The 19835-nt window shown below is 40.4% G+C and overlaps 1 protein-coding gene across 1 annotated transcript in view; it reads right to left on the bottom strand.

The window, feature by feature from the left end:
- Window positions 1-19835, bottom strand: part of UROC1 (urocanate hydratase 1) — a 41105-nt gene that overhangs the window by 1410 nt on the left and 19860 nt on the right. Inside the window, exons 11-19 of the mRNA XM_050312959.1 lie at window positions 18817-18996; window positions 17712-17809; window positions 17389-17461; window positions 16177-16298; window positions 11676-11746; window positions 10623-10721; window positions 8712-8811; window positions 5737-5818; window positions 824-923 (exon numbers count right to left, since the gene is read on the bottom strand). Of these exons, the coding sequence (XP_050168916.1) occupies window positions 824-923; window positions 5737-5818; window positions 8712-8811; window positions 10623-10721; window positions 11676-11746; window positions 16177-16298; window positions 17389-17461; window positions 17712-17809; window positions 18817-18996 (925 nt within the window). The remainder of the gene's footprint in view (window positions 1-823; window positions 924-5736; window positions 5819-8711; window positions 8812-10622; window positions 10722-11675; window positions 11747-16176; window positions 16299-17388; window positions 17462-17711; window positions 17810-18816; window positions 18997-19835) is intronic.

The raw sequence follows: 19835 nt of genomic DNA, 5'->3' as shown, positions 1-19835 counted from the left end.
GAAATCAAGGAACCAAATTCTCTGCCCTCATGTAAGGATGAAACTCTATAAACAGAACTCATAAAGCCCTCTTCTATCAGCAAAATCCTGATCTGCATACAAGCAAAATTCCGCAGATGAAAAAAAGATCAAGATTTGGCACCAAGGAAATAAGTCCTTTCCTCTATTCAGTGCCTTAGAAATCTCTACTATGGATTACAAATCAATTTCTGAAATAGCCAGAATGCTCAAAAGCATTCAAGAAAGAAAAGACTTGAGTTCCAATTTAGCAAAATATTTAAGCATATGATTAATAAAAGGCTAATAAGTTCCCAGGATCACAGCAACAGCAACTAGAAGTGACCTTTTAAGTCAACAGCTCCATTTTCCTGTCACTCATCTATGATTATTCCTGGCAACATATTTTTAAGGGTACACTCCACTTTTTCAATCTTGTATCTAACATGGGTAGCACTCTCAGATTGTTCTTTTTCAACATGTGCATGGAAGAGCGGGGTTTTTGCTTGTAGTAAATCAGAGCAGCAAAAGGTGGATTGGGTTTTTAATAGACTGTCTCTGGTACACAGTTCTTGTTAAGGGTTTGTCTCCATTAACCTACAAACTAATATAATTATCATCCTCCTTCTTCCTTAATGGTTTATTAGTGTGTTATTTCAGATCTGGGTCAGGGAATATGTGCAAATTGTTCCTACTCTTCTACCCCAAGTCATGCCAGGTCTGATGGGGATTAAAATATGTTTAGCACTGGAATAGAAGTGCTAAATAAACATAGTCATGAGACAGAAAAATATTAAAGTCAACATATATAATCAGCTTTGCTTACCCCATTGGAAACATCCCAGCTGAGCATCATCTTAGCTCGTTCTTCAGCCTCCTTGGACCCATCCAACACCAGGCCAAATCCCCCATTGATCACTTCACCCCTAAAAAAATACAAATGCAAGAGCGTGAAATGAAAGTGACTCAATCAAACCAATCTCACAAAATTCACAGGAGTTAATTTATTCAGTTGCAGTCCAAGGAGAAGGATGAGAACATAGAAATGCTGCTGAATAAGAGACTACCAGTGACCATTTATATTTACAAAAAAAAAAAAAAAGTTCTACACACTGTACTGGCTCTAAAAATAAGCAAAGAAAGGTTAACACCTCTGATCTGCCAGGGTATTTTTAAAGGTTTAGATCTTGATGTTTGCTACACTGCATCCTGCCATGTAGACAGGATCATGAGGAGGACAGTGTACTTTATTGAAGCAGACAGATGGATCTATTTATATTCTCTTGGGACAAATGGGAGAGCATAAGTATTTTATTAAAAAAGCGTTAACCACCACTTAATGCACATCTGCCTCAATCATTTCCAAAACAGTAATTCATTTTGTATGAAATACATAGATATTTAAAGACATCAGTGCCAACTTTTCAGGAAGCAGACTTACTGGCAGAAGAAGAACAGAAATATGTTAAAACTAACAGATTATTCTTGGGAGAAATAACAGTCTGGTTTTAAAGGACAGGGAAAACACGTAGAGCAAAACATCTTGTCTGACTTCAGCATCTGGCCTGCTCAAGTTCCACTTCCATGGCATATGGTGAATAGTGGTGGATACAGCTGGTTGCTGTAAATCTGTGCGAGCTCTGGCATTATAGCTCAGCATCAGCAATACCTGAGGGACAGGGCATATCATACAACAATACGTGGTATGAGACACTAATGGAAATCCCTGGAGGCAGGATTTTGTCCTCTGAGTTTCATAGTTAATATAAGTTTACAAAATTTACATAGAACAACATCAGACACATCCATTAATCAGATAGGAGTTGTGTGTCTTCCAGTCCAGGAAGGAATTGTTTCTTACTGTATATTTTCCAGCAGTAACTTGATCTTCTGAGAAAATGGTGAAATGAGGCTAAACTAAAGCCTCACAGACCTGAGATCTACTTCCTGAAACTAAAACTCACATTTTCAATATAATGTTGTTACTCATGTGATGTTAATTCCCTTTCTCCACTTATATACACTACCCTATCACATAACTCAGGAACTTGGCGCTCCAGATCTCACCATCATAGTACTCTTCTGTAAATTCCTTCCACTTCTTCATTATTAGACATGTTATTACTGAAAAAAACATTTTCTGTTTAAAGGTACAGATTTCTTGAAAGTGACAGTTCTCACAGCAGAACATCAGTGAGTGAATCAGGGATTTTAACAGGAAATTTTGAATCGAAGTCATGTTTCCAATTGAGATGTTTTAATATTGTAAGATCTGACTCTTCAGAATAAAACTGTTCTTTTTGATTGACAATGTCAGTGCTTTTCAGCCTGGAATTTAAATCCCAGGATGAAAATTTTTACTGTGTGAAATTTTTCACTATTTTTTCTCTTAGTCTCATCTGGGGATGAATATAAACATTCTACTTTTTGAATAGCTCATTTTGTTACTGTCTTCTCCAAAAGAGTGGACCAGACTGGATGACAATGTTAAAAATGTAATTATACCAAGGCCAGTTACCTCACCATACTCTGCTGCTCCTGCATACACAGACCTAATTATCGTTCTTTACTGTCAAAGTACCAAGCCAGAGTACATTTAGGAATATCAGTGATGCCACTGCAATGTATTTGGGATCACAGAAAGAGCACCCCTCAAGACAGCCTATGGGAATTATCAGAAGATAAGAAAATCACACCTCTGGATCAGTGGTTTATGAAAATATTCCATATGGGAAGATGATGATGCTCTTTCAGTGGCAAAGATTCCCTCTGTCCACAGCATCCCCAAGAGCATCCTTTGAAGCTTAGGTATGAACAGTGAGCATTTGATCTCACTTGTACTCCATAAATTTAGAGCCTCTCCATCGATTCTCAAAGAGTTACTCTAGTGTAAATCAGAATCACTCATCAGAATCTGTTCTACTGTTTAAAAATCCCTCCTGCATTAAAGGCCAATGTTTGTTATGATGGATTTTCTATCAAAACTTCTCACTTTTAGAGGGGATCTCTGCCTTCATTAGCATTGGGTCACATTTTCAAGTAATTAAAGAAACATGTGGCATCGTGACCTAAGCTACCTCCTATAATTTCCAGATGTCTCCTCTCCTAAGGTGATCAAAGAAAACAAGGCCTCTCTCACAATCAAGATGTCACACTGTCAACAGAGCAGTTTGATTCTTAAATTGCTCCTGCCTTTTTGTTACTGCAGGTTATTCAGGCTCTGTGCTAATATACATTCTCCAGCAAAGAAACAAGCTGCCAAAAATCAATAACAATAATTTGCTGTAATTATAGTCAAGGTTAATCTTAAGTCTCTCCAACAGCACATGTGATGCAGATTCCAGCTAAATAAATATTAATCTTGCTTTTTCTGTTTGCCCCACAAGGCTGTAATGCAGAAAAACTAAAGCAGGTGAAAAGGCACTTCTGTAGTCTCTTAGGAAAGATGCAGCAGATCTCAGTAGTTCCAGGCAAGCCTCTGCAGGGAGGACTCTGCAGCTGAACACAGCACAATTGCCAGTTTTTAACTCCCTGGACAGAAACTTTCCAGCCACTTGATTTCTCTTGGATCGTGTGTGTCTTTGTTTATAAATATATAAGCTTCCACTTGCACTTTCACTTTTCAAAATCAGCTGATGACAAGAAGAATTTAACAAGCACATGGAGATTTCATTATGGCAAGGTCAGCTGGATTTTTAGAGCTCCACCTGTCATGCCCTGGCTTTCGGGGGCTCTCCAGACCACAGCAGCTAATGACACAACATTTTTACCACATCTGAGTCTCAGCATGGTGGCTTATTGAGGCTTGGGAAGAGACAGGCCTAATTTTCAGGCCCTGCTTTCTTCACTGAAGCACAGTAATTTAATCATAGAGGGCTGTGGCTGCTCCCAAGAACAAGGTGAGCAGATACTGTTCTGCAAAGACAAGCCCCCAGGCAGCCATAGGAAATGACAAAAACAATAAGCAAACCCTCTTTTTCCAGAGGTATTTTTATTTCAGTAAATAGCCACACGCTAATTTTCTGATTCATTACATAAATTATAGCACCTCTGCCCTGCCTTGGGGTAAAGCTTCTTTTGTGATGCAATTCCACTTAAGAAATAATAAAACAGTATAATTAAAATTGCAGTGTGGTCAGTGCCAGTTTTCCAGAAGTAAGGGCAGTCTCACCATTCAGCCAACCTCTCTTTGAATTGCCCAAAGGACTAGAAATGTGCAGGAAGGATTGGCCTTAGAGAGGCCAGAAAGAAATAGAATCATTTGTATCCTTCGAATTAAGCATCAGATGGGCAAAGAACATTCATGGCATAAGCAATTATTTTAGCAATACTAATATTTATAATTAGCATAAAAATATCCTGAATACTTTGGACAATGTGTTGTGATTTTCTTTCCTTGTATTTCATAAGCAGATGTTTTAAAAGGTTGAACTCAGTTAAGGCAATTCAGACAGGATTAGTCTGCTGCTATCTCTCAAGTCTGAGACTGAGATGACCAGAGTAGGGAGACATTCTGGCATATATTTTCCATTCAGAGTTATGGAAATTGTGAATTAAAGCCTGGCTATGGGTTCTTATCACCGAAATCAGCAAAGGCAAACTTTCATTCCATGTGCCCAAGCCCTTAGAGAGCTTTCTCATCCCGTTGTTCAATTTTGCTCTCGTGTACCTTCTACGCAGTAGTTACCTCATTGAAATCAAAGGAATTAAGAGTCCAGAGAGGGAATTCTTCAGCTGACCTCAAGGGATATTTTCTCATTTCAGCTCATCCAGATGAATAATAATTAAGTATCATCAAATGTCTCTGAGGATAGCATCTCCTACAAGTCCCTTAGGATTGCTGTTGTTGGCATATTCCAGCACTGGTTGAAACAGGGAAGTGGGAGGATTCACTACGGTATTTAATAGAGGGTTGTGCCCTTTCGACTTTTGACACTACCAAATGAAGATGTGACAGTAAATAGGAGAGGCTTTGCTGGAATATGCTGGAAACAACAAACCATAACTAAAGACTCTGCAGTGTGGCCAGGCTCTTCTTTTCCCTACTGCCAGTCCAGAGTAACCTTTTAGTGTCCATGGAGGAGGTCACTTTCCCTCTCCATATATAATACTTGTTTCATTCTGCTTCCCACTTGAGGCATTTTGTTAAGTTTTGCCTCTCATGTGAAGGAGATGTTTAATTCAGTTCTTAACTGTGGTCTTTTATCCTACCAGGCATGAGGAGGGATTGAAAGACTGTGTGGTTTGCTGGCACCTGAGCTGTTTTGTATCAATAACCCCTCATTGCAATTCAGCACATGAGCATTTACGTTGGGTTCCTAAGGTCATAGATTTAGATACAGCTTAAGGGGGAACCTAAACATAATCCATGCACTAATAATCTGGCTGTGAATGTGTGAAGACAACTCTGAAAGTAGAATCTGTTTAAAAAGACCACAGCAGACTGTTTTTGTTTGGCAAATTAGGATCTTCAAACTGTGCTGTGGCCAGTGTTTAAAACACTTTTCCTGGACATGTGGGCATTAATTAGAAAAGCCTCTATAACACCCCACTGCCTTATAATTTGTCCTCCCACTTCTTGTTACCAAACTCATCCTTCCCATCATCATGACATGGTACTATTCCAGTACTACACACATCTTTTCAGCAGTTCCCCTCCTGTCTCTCCTCTGCACACACATGCACAGCAGTGGGAATGGGATTCAGAGCCCAGCTTTAGAAACATAAACAAACTCTTACCAGCCAACTCCACCACCGTTGTGCAGTGCGACCCAGGTTGCTCCTCTGAACGAATCTCCCACAAAGTTCTGCACTGCCATGTCTAGGAGAAGAGGAAAGGTGTTATGGATCTCACATACTGAACTCATTTTTCTGTTGTGCTGCTCACTCCTTCCATTGACATCTTCGTTGTGGCTGTGTGAAAGCAGAGTTTACTCACAGCTTCTCTCACAAATTTACACTGAACATCTCATTCTTGGGAAGAACAGGCAAAAGAGACTATCCTTGCACTCACTGCCCATTCACTGGAGGAAGCAAATGGCAGTCTCACCCTGTGGTTTGTGAGGACTCTGGTGCTTTCTGCATTTCTGCTCCAGTTCAAGCAGATGAAGGACCTACCACTCCTCAGCTGGGAGATACCTCCTCAGGATGGAGAGAGGTGCAGCCCCCTCCTTTGAGGTGTCTCAGTCATGGAAGAGCAGGCTGGACATATCTGTGTGGATGGATTCAAAGTGGGGAGGACATCTGGAACACTGCACACCTTGCAGTTCTCAGAAGTCTGAAGTATTTTCAGATCTGAGTGCAGAGTTATTTCAGCCCTGTGCAGAAAAATCAGCCAAAAGCTAAGGAGTTGCATTCTGGGAACGAAGTTGGGATGAAAGTCCATGCCAATTCTCTGAACATGAGGGTAATTTACCCTGAACAGGAACTGCTGAAACCACAAAGAAGGTTTCTTTTATTTAAAAAAACTCCACACTAAACTAACAAACAACCCCCCCAAAAAACCCAAAACAAGACCAAAAAAAACCCTCAAAGAACATAATTTAGGAAACAAATGTAATTTGACTACTATCAAATGCATGACTTCCACCAAATTGTTCACTAGAATTTTGGATATTTACTACAATATGTGCTGAAGCATGTACCCAGAGAGGTGGAAAGAGATACACACAGAAGATACAAGAGTGAAAATTACTGAAAACATTTGTCCATATTTGATTCAGGGGATATTCAATACACAATTTGCCTTGTTTTTAACACGAAAAATAAGAGAAAAACAACAATATCCCTACCAGCTGGATTCACAGACCCAGTTATGTGTCTGATGGAAAAATGAGTTTATTTGAGCACTAATCCATGTTAAACCCTGTCAAAAGCTCCATTATGGCATCTTTTATCTGACATTATGTCACTTTAATAATGCAATTATCATAATTACAGTGCTGTCAAGATAGAATGGGAGAGATCTAAATCACCGTATTCTAAAACGTACAAATTTCCTCCTCAGCCACTAGCATGATAAGAGTGGAGGTTGGACAAGGAGTATGGCAAGTGAACTAACAATGCAATAACCTGCTGCTTTTGGCTTGGATAAAAAGAATTGACTGCAAATGTCTGCGCTGAAATACACTGTGCAAAGCAGTGATAACCCATCAGTCTGAGGTACTTTAAAACAAAATGAGATAGGCAAACATTCTGGAAAAGTCCTGTGTGCCAAAGAGGAGACAACTTCACCTGAACCAGTTCAAATGGTGGTGTTAAAACAACAGGAAAGAAGGGATAGGAAGACCTAAGGTGTTCTTTTATTATCTCCAGAGGCTCATCTGGTAAAACAGAGTTAGGCCTGGTTTCAAAGATCAGCAGTATCAGTGGTCAACCAGCTTTAGATAAGCCCTTGGAGAAGGAAAATGGTTCATGTAAATCACAAAATGCAAAGAGACCCACAAAGGATGATGAGCAATGGGGTTTAGCAAGCCTTGTTTCTGTTGCCCTCTTCTGAGGACATTGCCTCCCATTTACTTATGTTGCTAAGGCCTTTGATGGAGACATTGCTTTGGATTGCTGTTCTCAGTGCAGCTGCACCATTTTCTTATATCTTGGCAGAAACCAACATTATTCAAGAGCTCTATTCATTTGGCCCATTAGAACGAGCCAACACACTTAAAATGTGGGAAGTGGGACTGATAGATACAGCTAAAAGCCTAATTTCACCAGGAAATCCAGTTAAGATAGCAGGGAACTTTTATCCTTAAAATTGTACCATAATTTGGTTCTATTATGAATTCCCATAATGGAAGTAATTCAATATGCTCAGCTACCTCTATCATAATTTCTCCTTCTATAGCAGCAGATCCTCCAATTTCACACCTCTTTGTGATTGTCAGTTCATGACATATGGAAACACTACTAGGCTAAAGCTATTATCATAATTTCCACTTTATGGATGGAAAAGTGAGGAAGATTTTGGTTAGAAATTGCTTAGTGCTTCATACTTACCTTTTTTTTTTTTTTTTTTGTGGATTTCCAATCTGGTGTTTCTTGCATTTATTTCTCTAAAGCATCACTTCAAAAACTTAAAAGCAGTCTGCTTAGCTCAGGTCAGGTGTGTAGCATTAAAGATTGCTTTTGTATAACAAATCGACATGATTTGCCCACAGTCACACCATAAGTGAATGTAATCTAATCCACAATGCCTGACTTCCATTCTTATGCCTTTACTATCAGAATGTGTTCCCTTTTGAGCAGAAAAGTTCCTTTCAGAAACTCTAGATTATTTTCTTGAGTCTTAAGGCAATGGAATGAAAGAAGCTGTGAACCTTTTTTGCTTTAAGCAGAATACTATGATAGCCCTGATTTTGATCCTGTGGATTCCACAGAAATATGGCTGTAACTCTGCTTGGATCACCTGTTTGAAACAGTGAGGTGCAAAGTTAAAGTCAACCAGAAAACAGTCATCTGAGACTGCTCTCCATTTACGTTCAGGTACATCTGGTGCATCTTCACTGCACTTCCAGGACCTGTCCTCTATAAAGAGCTCCACATTCATGTCTGTGTTACTACTAAATCCCACAAAGCTTCTCAGGAAATCTGATTAATTGGGATTAAAGGGTTAAACAAAAACATTTTTTAAAATGTTGCATAAAAAACTACTTATTTCTCTTTTAAAGCCATTTCCTTGCTTGCCCAGGCAGACAAGTCTCAGCTGCTCCACTGACCTGCACAAAAGGCGGATCCATCATAAATGTTTGACGTTTCTCTGAAAGGACTGTCAGTCCCACTCACGTCGTGGTGATCTCGGCTGAGGACTACTGGAGCCTGGAAAAAGCCAAGGACAAGAAAGTGGAATCCTTCATGGATTGGCATTGCTACTGAGGATCATCATCTGCTGAATTCACTTCTGTCTTAGGTCATTTCAAATCTCACCTTTGCCCCCTCTCTCTTAAACCCCCCAAAACTCCGTTTCTGCCTGTTATTATTTATTCTAAAACAGTTGTTCACATACTGTTCATGAAAGCCACCATAACAAAGAACAACAGCCTGCTTTTATGCCAATGGCATCCTCAAAGGAGGGCAGATAGAAGAGGGGAAGTAGTGAGGTTATTTCATCCAAGCATTTCTTTGCTGAAATTTTAAAAAGGCATTTCAGTATGCAAAGGTCTTCATTCAGAAAGTTGTGTTTGCTGTTGAAAATTAAATTCATAGTACAAAGTTTCACAATTTTGTGGTTTTTTAATGACTTTAGACTAAAAACTTAACAATAAAAATCAGTGATTTCATGTACCTCGAACAAGTCCATTCTTGGTCTTGAATTTAATTGACAGTATGAATAAATATCAGCTTGAAGGTATTCATTATCATTTGCCATGCACTAGGTTTATATAAGAATAATTCAACTCTTGGCATGGTGTGGTCTGGAGTTAACTGACTCTGTTTTATGCTGGCAGTGAATTAGAAAATCACTGAAAATACACATGAGCACCCAGATTGCAAGAGCAGGAATGGAGATTTGCAGAAACAAAAGAAGGGCAACAAAATCCAAAGGGCCTGGGAGTCTGACCTTGTCAGTCATAGCTCCAAGGGAGTGCTCCGGCTGGTCAGGTTTATTTTATGAGACTAGCTTGCAGTGACCTTCACTTGGAATCCTGAGTGGGTCAACAGCATTTGAATTATTTAACTAACATTTTCTAAGTAACAAAAACCAGACCTTTCCAGATAGAATCCATTCTAAGTTTTACTTGAATTTGCTCCTTTAATAAGGGTAATTGTGATCCAACTATAAAAGAGATGGAGATAAACAAGTGACATTGTCTTGGTCTGATGCTGCTGTACACACAACAAGTAATCAAAGAACATCCTGAGTAGGAGGGGATCCACAAGAACATAAATCCACCTCCTGGCGCTGCACAGGACAACCCCAAGTACCAGGTCTAATTGCTGGGTGGTACCTTCAGGAATTTGGTCTCCCCCAGGATGTCACATTGTACATCTACCTACAATATTCATGAAGAACTTACAAAATCTCTACCCAGTCTTGCCCACAGTATGTACTGTTACTATCACCACACAGAATCAGTGGGATTTTACCCAGATGAGTAAGATATTGGCATTATGCTCTACAGGGGCAGTGTGAAGCCTCAACATTTTCTTCATGCATACATGCAATGCAAATTGACTGCAGAGCTTTCTCTAGCTGTAAAATATGGTTGCAAGTGAGGGATAGAGGGGAAGAAGGACTGGGGAGCAGCACAGTCTCTTGTTACCTCTAATATTTGGGACACTACTGAGGAGTGTTAGAGTGTTAGATCCCTGCCTTGTGTTCTCAGCAAATCACGAAATGATGTGTTGTGCTTCTAGATGTCCAAACAGAAAATAAGGCAGATTCCCACCATGGAAAAAAAGGTAGCCTATTTCAGAGAATTTTTAAACCCATCTCTCCCCTATTACATAGTGCAATATGAGTGGCAGGCAGAGAGAAGGACTGAACTCTAACATACACTAGAAGAAACTGGTTCCCTGTAAATTGCATTTCTGGTCTCACTGGTTGCAGTCCTCCTTTACCACCTGCCACTCCAGTCTCAGATATTAAACACAATTACCCAGACCATATCAAGACAAAAAAGGCAAACCTTAATCTTTCCTTCAGAAATCGCTTTATTAATAGCCACAGCTATAGACACACGACCCCTCTGATCAGAATATAAGATTCTAGCTTGAGAGCCAACAACCTGGAAAAGAAAAATGACAGAATGATAAGGTTCTCTGCAGCTAGTTTATCTTCAGGCCCCAGATGAATGAAGTCACAGGAGTGACCCCTTCCCTTCTATAGAGAAAAGTGCAGATTAATTCTCCAGAAGCATCTAGCTTCCAGAAGAAAAGAAATTAAAACCCTCTTTGAACTTAGTTTTATCTCCACCCACACAATCCATGAGATGTATTTCCATATTCAGCTGCTAGTCCAATAAACTCGACTTTTTAAATCAACCTGATTGCTGGGCTATAATCCCTCTATCAACAAATCCCTTAGCAGCAGCTGAGATGCAGAGATTTGGAACATCTGATAGCAGGCTGGAAGGGAAAGGAAATGTGGGAACAAAACATGGCACAGATCACCTGTGCTTCACAGCTCTGCTGCTCTCCACCCCACAGACCAACCTGGCTTCCCGATTAGGAAAGTACATATGAGCTCTACAGCATTAGTGGTTTGCTTCACAGGAGAGCCTGCCCTGAAAGAAAACGAAGGATGCTCCACTGGCATCCTGCTTCCCACAATGCAGAATGATGGCAGCTCTCACCTTATCACCCGCTTTGAAAAGAGTTCTGGGCACTGCAGGCATGAAGAGGCTGGCCCAAATCAGTGCCAAGGGAGACATTTTGAACAGTGCTCTGAAAGAAGGGTGCTTACAACTGAGGTGGAGCATGAATGACTGATATGTTTCATTCCAGATAGGAGAGTAGATATTGCTGCATTATTTTAACATTTCCAGATGAGGTAATCAAGACAAATAACTGTTTCAGCTCTCCCTAAGACTCTGCTGTGGAGAGGGAGATTTAAATTGTCAGCCCTGGGAACTACAGCCAGTGTTCTCATTCATGCCCACTCCTGCTTTTCACCCCAGTGTTCAAGCACTGCATTTAGGACCAGGAGCAGTCACATCTGCTGAAGGAGGTTGTGAACTTACCAAGCTGTGCCTGCCAGCTTCCCGAATCCAGCGGATGTTGTCATGGTACTGCTGCTTCACAGATGTGCTCACTTGCAAGAGAAAGCAAGGAAAAAATAGGGTCTGAAAATTAATGCAATATGCTCCAAATTTACATTAATTCCTCTGGCAGCACTAGGAAGTCACATTCTACTCTCAGATATAAGCACGCATATAGGAAATGCTGTATAGAGTCCTCTGTGCAGCTGATGCAGTAACTGCACCACATATTTAGAGAAAGGTACAATATGTCACCCAGGAGACAGCTGGAACAGTAACTCCCATTTGGATCTTCAGTAAACTAAATTTAACCTTGAAATATGGGTTACATGTACATTTTATGGTCACCTGGCTTGCTGCCTGCTAAATGTCCATGTATTTAGTGAAGACTAAAGGCCTTCACTAGATTAGAAAGTTTATCAAACTCCATGACGTTGGGTACTACAGTTCAGTCTTGCACCAGGTAGTAAATCTCTCTTTTGAGACAGCTAGCAGAAATTCTCAGAAGCAGCTGGCAACATGTACTTGAGGATAAGTTACACCAATGCTGGGATATAAATTTATAGCACAGCAGTTATTCTGTACTAAATGGTCCTTGTGAATGTTTTCATCCAAAGATAAAGCTGAGATCTCTTACCCTACAAACTGAGGCATGTTGCCTTGCATTACTATGGGAAAAAAACTGCACAGAAAAACATATTATGGAGTAGCTACATTATGTGTAAATCCATTCTACATCTTGTTTAGATATATATATTTTGTTGATGAAGAAGAGAAATATATATAATGGGTTTATATTCTCTAGTTTCTTCTCTCATTTGTATCTGTGCCATTCCACCTCAATAAGTCAAACCAAGGAGGAGTAATAATAAAGATATTTGAAGTAAAAGACCGTGAAATATGGCACATATCCATCAGCTACATGGTGGCCTCAGTACAATCAACTGCCCCCAAAGGCATGGCACAATCTGCAGTGAGTAACAAAAGAGGGGGTATGAAATGGGACAGAAACATTGCCTTTCTATCTAATTTACAGGGCTTTTACAGCTCAGATGAGGTTGCAGTGGCTGAAGAAGCTACTGCCTATAAGCTCTTCCTCTGTGGGCTAAGCTATGTCACATTAACTTGCCCTGAGGGACATGGCCATCTACCAGGGCTCGGCTGGTGTGACAACATGCTGAGCCACAGTGACTTGTTCATGCGTTGGAGCTTCAAGTCAATCCTTTCTGCAGATGCCAAGATGGAACGTTCTCCTTTACCTTTCAGCACTTACCCATTCTCAGGTCAATTTATAACGTACACAAAACTTACGTTTGAAAGTCAAACTGCAGAAACTGCACTCTGCTAACTTGAAACTGTCCACTGAGAAGCGTGTTTAGACTGCTGCCTTTCCATGAGGCAGCAGTTACGCAGAGCAAAAGTCAAAAAAGGAGAGAGGGAGAAGCAAGATACTCGTATTTAACCTGTGTTAAACACATTGTTAAATGGAAATGAAAAATATGCTCATTCCGGCAGAGACAGACCTTCCATACAGAGAGCTTTAATGATCCTAAAAAGACCTGTCAGTGCTCTAGGGGTTGGCTCCAAGTGATAGCTTCTAAACTCTGCTGTGAGGATTAACATGTCAGCACTTCACTTTGCAGGGAGTAAAAGATGAAACATCTGCTAGTGCTGTCCTAATAGGATTGTGCTGCCACTCATAAGCTTTAAGGAAGCAGCCTCTAGAAAGCAAGGGGCAGTGTTCACTTAGGTACTGTAGATATATAATGAGTTTACAGGAGTTACTCCAAAAAACAAACAAAAAAACCCAAACAAAACCAGAGAAGGGATCCTTTCTATCACTTTTATAAACTATCTCAAAGAACATGTACCATATTTCATACTTCACAGTGCAAAGACTTATAGAAAGGATCTTACTGTCTGTAAGTTCTTCAGAACATATCCAGAAGAGAAGCCAGGTGAGAATACTGGCTACAAGGACCTATATCAACACAGCACATCTGTCCCTCCCAGCCAGCTCCAATAAACAGTCGTATTCTCTCTCCTAAATAGTGATGTGTCCAAAGTTTGATTTCATCAGTTATCCCTGGGGAAGTGAGGAGTCCTCCCTTTTATTTAGTCTTACTTCCTGCAATTGAAAAAAATCTTACAGCTTCTTTTAGAATAACTTTAACTTTAGAGTACCTCCATGTGTCTCATTTGCTATACTGCTGCCTCACCTCCCCATCCCAACAGAAATGTGCTTTGAAGTCAGGCAAGTTACTGTGTTGCTTGTGGTATTTCATAAGCCCTTGTACATATTTAGAGTTTTAAAGGCATTAGAAAGCACTGTGTACTCAGAGAAATAGTCCCAAGCAACACAGACTGGCTCCTTTTGCTCTTGGGAGATTTATATTGTTATGCATCAGCCCAACTTTCAAATTATCACAGAGTTTGTAAATCCAAGTTACACCCCAATAATCAGTTGCTGCATCTCTAATGCAAAAGTGATCTTAAAAGCTCAGGTACAATTAGATAGTGAAACTACTGTTTTCATAATGGATTCTTTCATAAATATCAACAATATGTTCAGATTTTAGATGTGTGTGAGGTTATCCAGACCCTGAACTTTGGTCCGAATCCAGGTCTCATAGAAAGTGGACAGCAGGTGGAATATTCAAGAACACATATGCATGAATAGCTGGGTTTTTTCTGCCCAAATTCAGTTCTTCTTTCTCTTTGAATCAAATTCCCATTGTCCTGCCAAATTCAACAACAAATCAAATAATAGCCTTGCCCTTAAGCCTGTTTTCACTTGTTGGGATTTTTTTAAATGTAATTTTTCGTTTACATTAAGAATATACAAGCAACAGTTCAATGCTTTTTGTCTGTGCAAGAGAGTTCTCTCCCCAGCTTTACATTACATCTATATAAACACCCCCATACTGCTGTGTACACAGTAACTGATTCATTTCCCAGTCTTGCAATGCAAACCATTCAAAAGGTCATGCATTGGTTCAGTCCTGGGAGAAGACCTCTGGAGGCTGCAGTACATGGTAGAAGAGTTACTGCAAATTTCTGAAGACAGATCCAGCACTATAGTATTGGATTTTATCCTCCCTTTAGTAAAGCCAAGGGGCCAGTTTTAAAAACATGGAAGTTTCAATATCCATAGACCAGAGCAAGCACCTTGAGGTTGTTGCATTTCTTGAAGATGGCCTCTAAGGAAAGATTAGGAGAACACACAGAACTAAGGACCTTGCAGGGTCAGACCCACTCTATCAATAACTCATCTCATGGGAGGAAAAGGAGGCTGAACATCAGCCTTACATTATGGGAAGACAACAGTAGTTTTGTTCCGAATGAGACATCTGAACATGGTATATATCCTTTCTAAAAATACCATTCAGGATCCTCACACTGATAATTTTTTCAGAGTTAACCAGAGAGCATTCAAAATTTTCACAATTCTACTTGTATTTCAAATGATGACTTCCACTAAAGAAGCAACAAATATTTTAAATTACCAGGGGAAAAAATATTATGCTCTCCTTCTCATAAAATAGGTTTTGGATTTGTGATCCTTCTCCTTTTGATCCCGAGGAATTCCTCAGAATTCAAGGATTCTTTTGTTGATTCTGAAAAGCATAAAGCTCTGCTCTCTGGAAATAAAAAAGCTGAGGACTTTAGTGCTAGGGGACAATGACAAGTCTTTGAGTCTGCTGTCTGACTGTAAAGGTGGACCAAGAAAAGGAAAGAAGTAGGACCTTCCACTGCAACCTGAAAGATCAGGATTTATGTTTGCTGACACAAAATTAGCTTTGTCTCAATTTCCATTCATAAGCAGAGGATAACAGTAATAATTCCTTTTTCAGAGGTGTGGAAGAATGAAAGGCAGTGTCATTTCTTGATCCTAGAGTAGCATACAAAGCCATGCAGGTATTCCAAATTTATTCCACCAGTGAACAGAAATAGCTGGCAATTTATTAACAAATGACAAAAAAACCCCTCAAAATTGTAATCACAAAAAAATGACACTGGATGGAGCACCACACCCATGAAACCTGGGTTTCCTGCCACTGATCTCCTTGCTAACCTCCTGAAAACCTCCCTAGATTCCCATGCCTCATTCACCTGTAAGACAGGGGAAAAGCAATTTGACTCCTTAAATTACTCTTGGAGACCTGTTGATGAAAGATACTGTTTGCCTTAAAGTTTCAAGGTGACAAAGTTCAGGACAACCTGTAACAAAGTTAAAATAAATGTTCTTAGCCAAAATTGCACAATAGCTATGGGATCAATATCCGCGGTGCTTTTATGTTTTACCTACTGGTTACACTCCTTACAGGGGTTTGGAGAACAGCGGGGTTTTCTGCCCACATGGAAAATGAAAGAGCCTGCTTTCTATGTTTTAAGCCAAAAGCTAACACACATTTTCCAACTCTCAGTATCCTTCTCTCTCCAGAAGCAGCCCCAGTGGCAGGGGCATGGGATGATGTCTTACCTCCCTTCCGTATGGAGTCCTCCAGCACTGACATGGCAATGGAGTCAGTCGTAGCAAGGTCCTTTGGGTCACCTGAGGTACAAACCCAGCGGAATGGCCCAAATCCCAGGGAAAAAATGTCCCTGGGAATAGAACATGTTTCATTAAGAGATAGTTGAAATTCTTTCCTTATTTATCCTGGCTGCTAGCAGTGCTTTTCTTTCATTAGCTGGAGACGGAAGAATTTGAAACATTTTCAATGAACTAATCCAAACAGAAGCATCAAGGACCATTAACTGAGAAATTAAACAGTGGTGTTTCATGCAGCCATAAACCACTGTATAAAAACACAGTCAGGCCAGGATTTTGAAAGTCATGCTGGGCAGTTCAATCAAACAAGTGCATCACCAGATGACTTGCAATTTTAATTCTGCTTCATCAAATATACTCTGCCTGCTGCCTGGTCTTTGTGCCCTTAACCCAGGCTAACCCTGAGTGCATCTGCACTATCAGACAAGTGTAGGTTCTGAACCAGTGCCTGAGTCCAGACTCATTTGCTGCCCACATTGTTTACATACAATAGCAAGACACGCTTCAGTTGAGGTCCGGAAGGGAAGATCTAGTCTGGTTGGTGCCTTACTCTATGGTCAAGCTCTTATTCATGTGGCACAGGCAAGTTAAAGCATGAGTCAGAGGAAAAATGAGTTATAAATCCAGTCCCTCAACAGACCTGGGTTCAGCTGTTTCCTTCCACAAGCTGCATGTACAGCTTGGGTAAGAGGCTGGAGACATGGGCAGAGGAGTGTCATCTTTCAGACACGCCTTTAACTTCAGTGTAGACATAGGCTTTGATGAGCTGGAATTGGGTTCTGGACATTTGGCGCTGAAGAGACAAACTCTCCATTTTTAGCACCTACAAGTGAGGTTGCCCATAGTTACAGTTTGAGGCTGTGACTTGGCTCTTCTTTCGAGTAGAACTGCTTAAAAGAAAATTTATACAAAGACAAAATGAAGCTATTTTATGTGAAGGACTGAAGAATTTTGATCTGGCAATGTTTCAACCCAGACTAACTCTGGCATAACACCTGCAAGATCAGTTTTCCAACCAGTGTTGGTGTTCTTTTGATCCTTCATAGCACACTGCAAATTTGCACTAATCTCTGTAGTACTCCCCACTAAACAGAAGGAGTCACAAGGCACTTAAGAGCATATTCCAAACTCTGCCCAACATACCCCATAATGTGCTGAACATAGGAAGGATATCGAAATTCTGTTTTATTTGCTCCTTTTTTCTCAACATCAGCACCTGGAAGAGAATTTTAATAATCAGTGATTCAGTGCAAAAATCCCTGTATAATGTTAGCCCCTATTGCACCTACGTTCCCATGAAGGCTGTATCTCATCCAGGGAGGGTCAGGGGTCTCAGAGAACAAGAGAGAAAGAGAGGGTAAAGAGTTAAAATAACAGTGGCCAGCCCCATTCTACCAACATATGCAGCTGGGAAGATGCATACAGGATTGTCCTTGTTTCCACCTACAAGTACAGGATCTACTCACCAGCCCTTTGAGCTTCCAAGAGAAAAGCATTGCCATAATCCCAAAAAAACATGCCCTTATCAGCAAGTTTGTTAATAGCAGCCACATGCCTCCTCAGACTGGAAGAAAAAGGAAACAGTTATTCTTGAGATTGATGAAATATCAAAGAGAATAATACTGTGAACTCACTAACAGTATGGGAGTAGGGGTGACAGATGGAAATGAAAGACTCCAGATAAATTTAAGCATAAACCCATAAATCAACAATTGAGATGCTCTCAGTCTCTGTAGCACCTGTTATCCCCAAATCTTGAAGTAGTTTACACTCATTAAGGGAACTTCATTCATTGGCAATGAGGGGTCACATCTTTCAGCAAAGCAATGCAGCCAGATCTGGGGGTGGATGGCAATAACAAAAAACAGACTACACAAAACTGCTCAACGGCTTCAGAAGTTCACAGAGCAGAGACAGAAAAGCTGAAAATGGCTTAACATCATTGTTCTGGCCTCACTCTTGGCCAAAACAGCCCACATGGCCCTTTCTTTCCCATAATGGGCCTTCTTCAGGGCTGGTCCCTGTGATAACATTTCCACCTAATATTTTGTCTAGTTCTAATATCAATGCATAGTTGCATACAGACTTGTACACACATAAGTGTAACTTCTTGGAGTTCTGGAGATAGATCAATGACTATCAAATGAGAATGGATTTTTTTTTTTTAGGCCATATCTAGCTTGTTAGAAGTTAGTTCCTCACAGAAATTTACCTTTCTGTTAGCTTTGTCTTAGATTAGTAGGACACAGAATTGGGGAAACTGGAAAGGTTCTTGTTGGTCCCTCATCCAAAGTCATATAGATGTTATGCCCATATTCTACCTTCTACTAGTAAAAAGTCTCCACCAGGATTATCCAAGGTGAACAAAATGAGTGTAGGAGCACTCTCCTTGAAAGGACCAGTTAAGAACTACAGTACAGCTTTATTTACATATAAATTATGCCAAATTGTTCTCTTTGTAATGTCCAATTTCACTTGCAAACTTCTAAATCAGGAGTAGGCTTCTTGAAATCAAGATGCTAAGCAGAACTAAACTTGAAGGTTAAAAAGACATATTGCCAAAACATTTACCTCTCTTGTACCAGGGTCCGGAACTTCCCTGGATCGGTGGAAAGGAGCTGCTTTGCTTCCTCAAAGCCGAGCTGTACTGGATAGTACCCCCCATTAAATGGGTTGTGACATGAAGTTTGGTCAGATCCCAGGTCAACCAGCAGCTCTCCTGTTTTGTCCAGCTCACAGACCAGCCTCTCCCTGGGGAAGACAGTAGATGGAGTGGTTGAACATAAGCTGTCATTTCACAGTCTGGATCTTCTTTCGGGAGAATTTCTTCCAGTCCAAAAGGTTGTTTGTGAAAGTAGGCCCTTGGATAAGGATTTGCAGGAGGCTAAGCCAGGAGGTAGGAAGTGATGGAGCTGAAGATTTAGGTGCAACTTTTATACTTCACATTTTCCTATGCAGGAATGCTGGTATGACTGGATGATGAGGTGAGATGAGTCAGCCCTTGGTATATGGTGTGACAACAAGAGTTACCACTGAATAAAACCTCAAGAGCCCCAGGATTTCTACCCATTATTTTATTATTTTTATTTAATCAGTACCTCAGTACTTCTATTCTTCACTTACAGCAGCCTTCCAGTACTTTACAAGAAGGCTGGAGAGGAACTTTTCATGAGGACATGTAGTGATAGGAAAAGAAGGAATGGCCTTAAGCTGAGGGACAGTTTAGACTAGATATGAACAAGAAATTCTTTATTATAAGGGTGGTGAGAACTGGAACAAGTTGTCCAGATAGGCTGTGGGCTTCTCATTTCTGGAAGTGTTCAAGACCAGGCTGGTTGGGACCCAGGTAAACTTGGCCTCATGGTAGGTTCCCTGCTTGGGGCAGGGGGTTGGAATTAGATGACCTTTAAGGTCCCTTCCAACCTGAACATGGCTATGATTCACTGAAGTCAAAGACATTTTCTTGCAATCTTGCAATCAGTGAAAGATTACAAGGAAATAGATAAATTCTTTTTTCATCTTATGCAGAATCCTGGAATTTCTTTCCCTAAGCCATTTATTGTTCCATAAAGAAAGGAGGAACGTGAGAG

This window comes from Myiozetetes cayanensis, unplaced genomic scaffold (genome assembly GCF_022539395.1).
Source record: "Myiozetetes cayanensis isolate MyiCay16 unplaced genomic scaffold, myiCay2020 scf18, whole genome shotgun sequence".
Taxonomy (NCBI): domain Eukaryota; kingdom Metazoa; phylum Chordata; class Aves; order Passeriformes; family Tyrannidae; genus Myiozetetes; species Myiozetetes cayanensis.
This window is presented reverse-complemented; position numbering and strand designations above follow the sequence as displayed.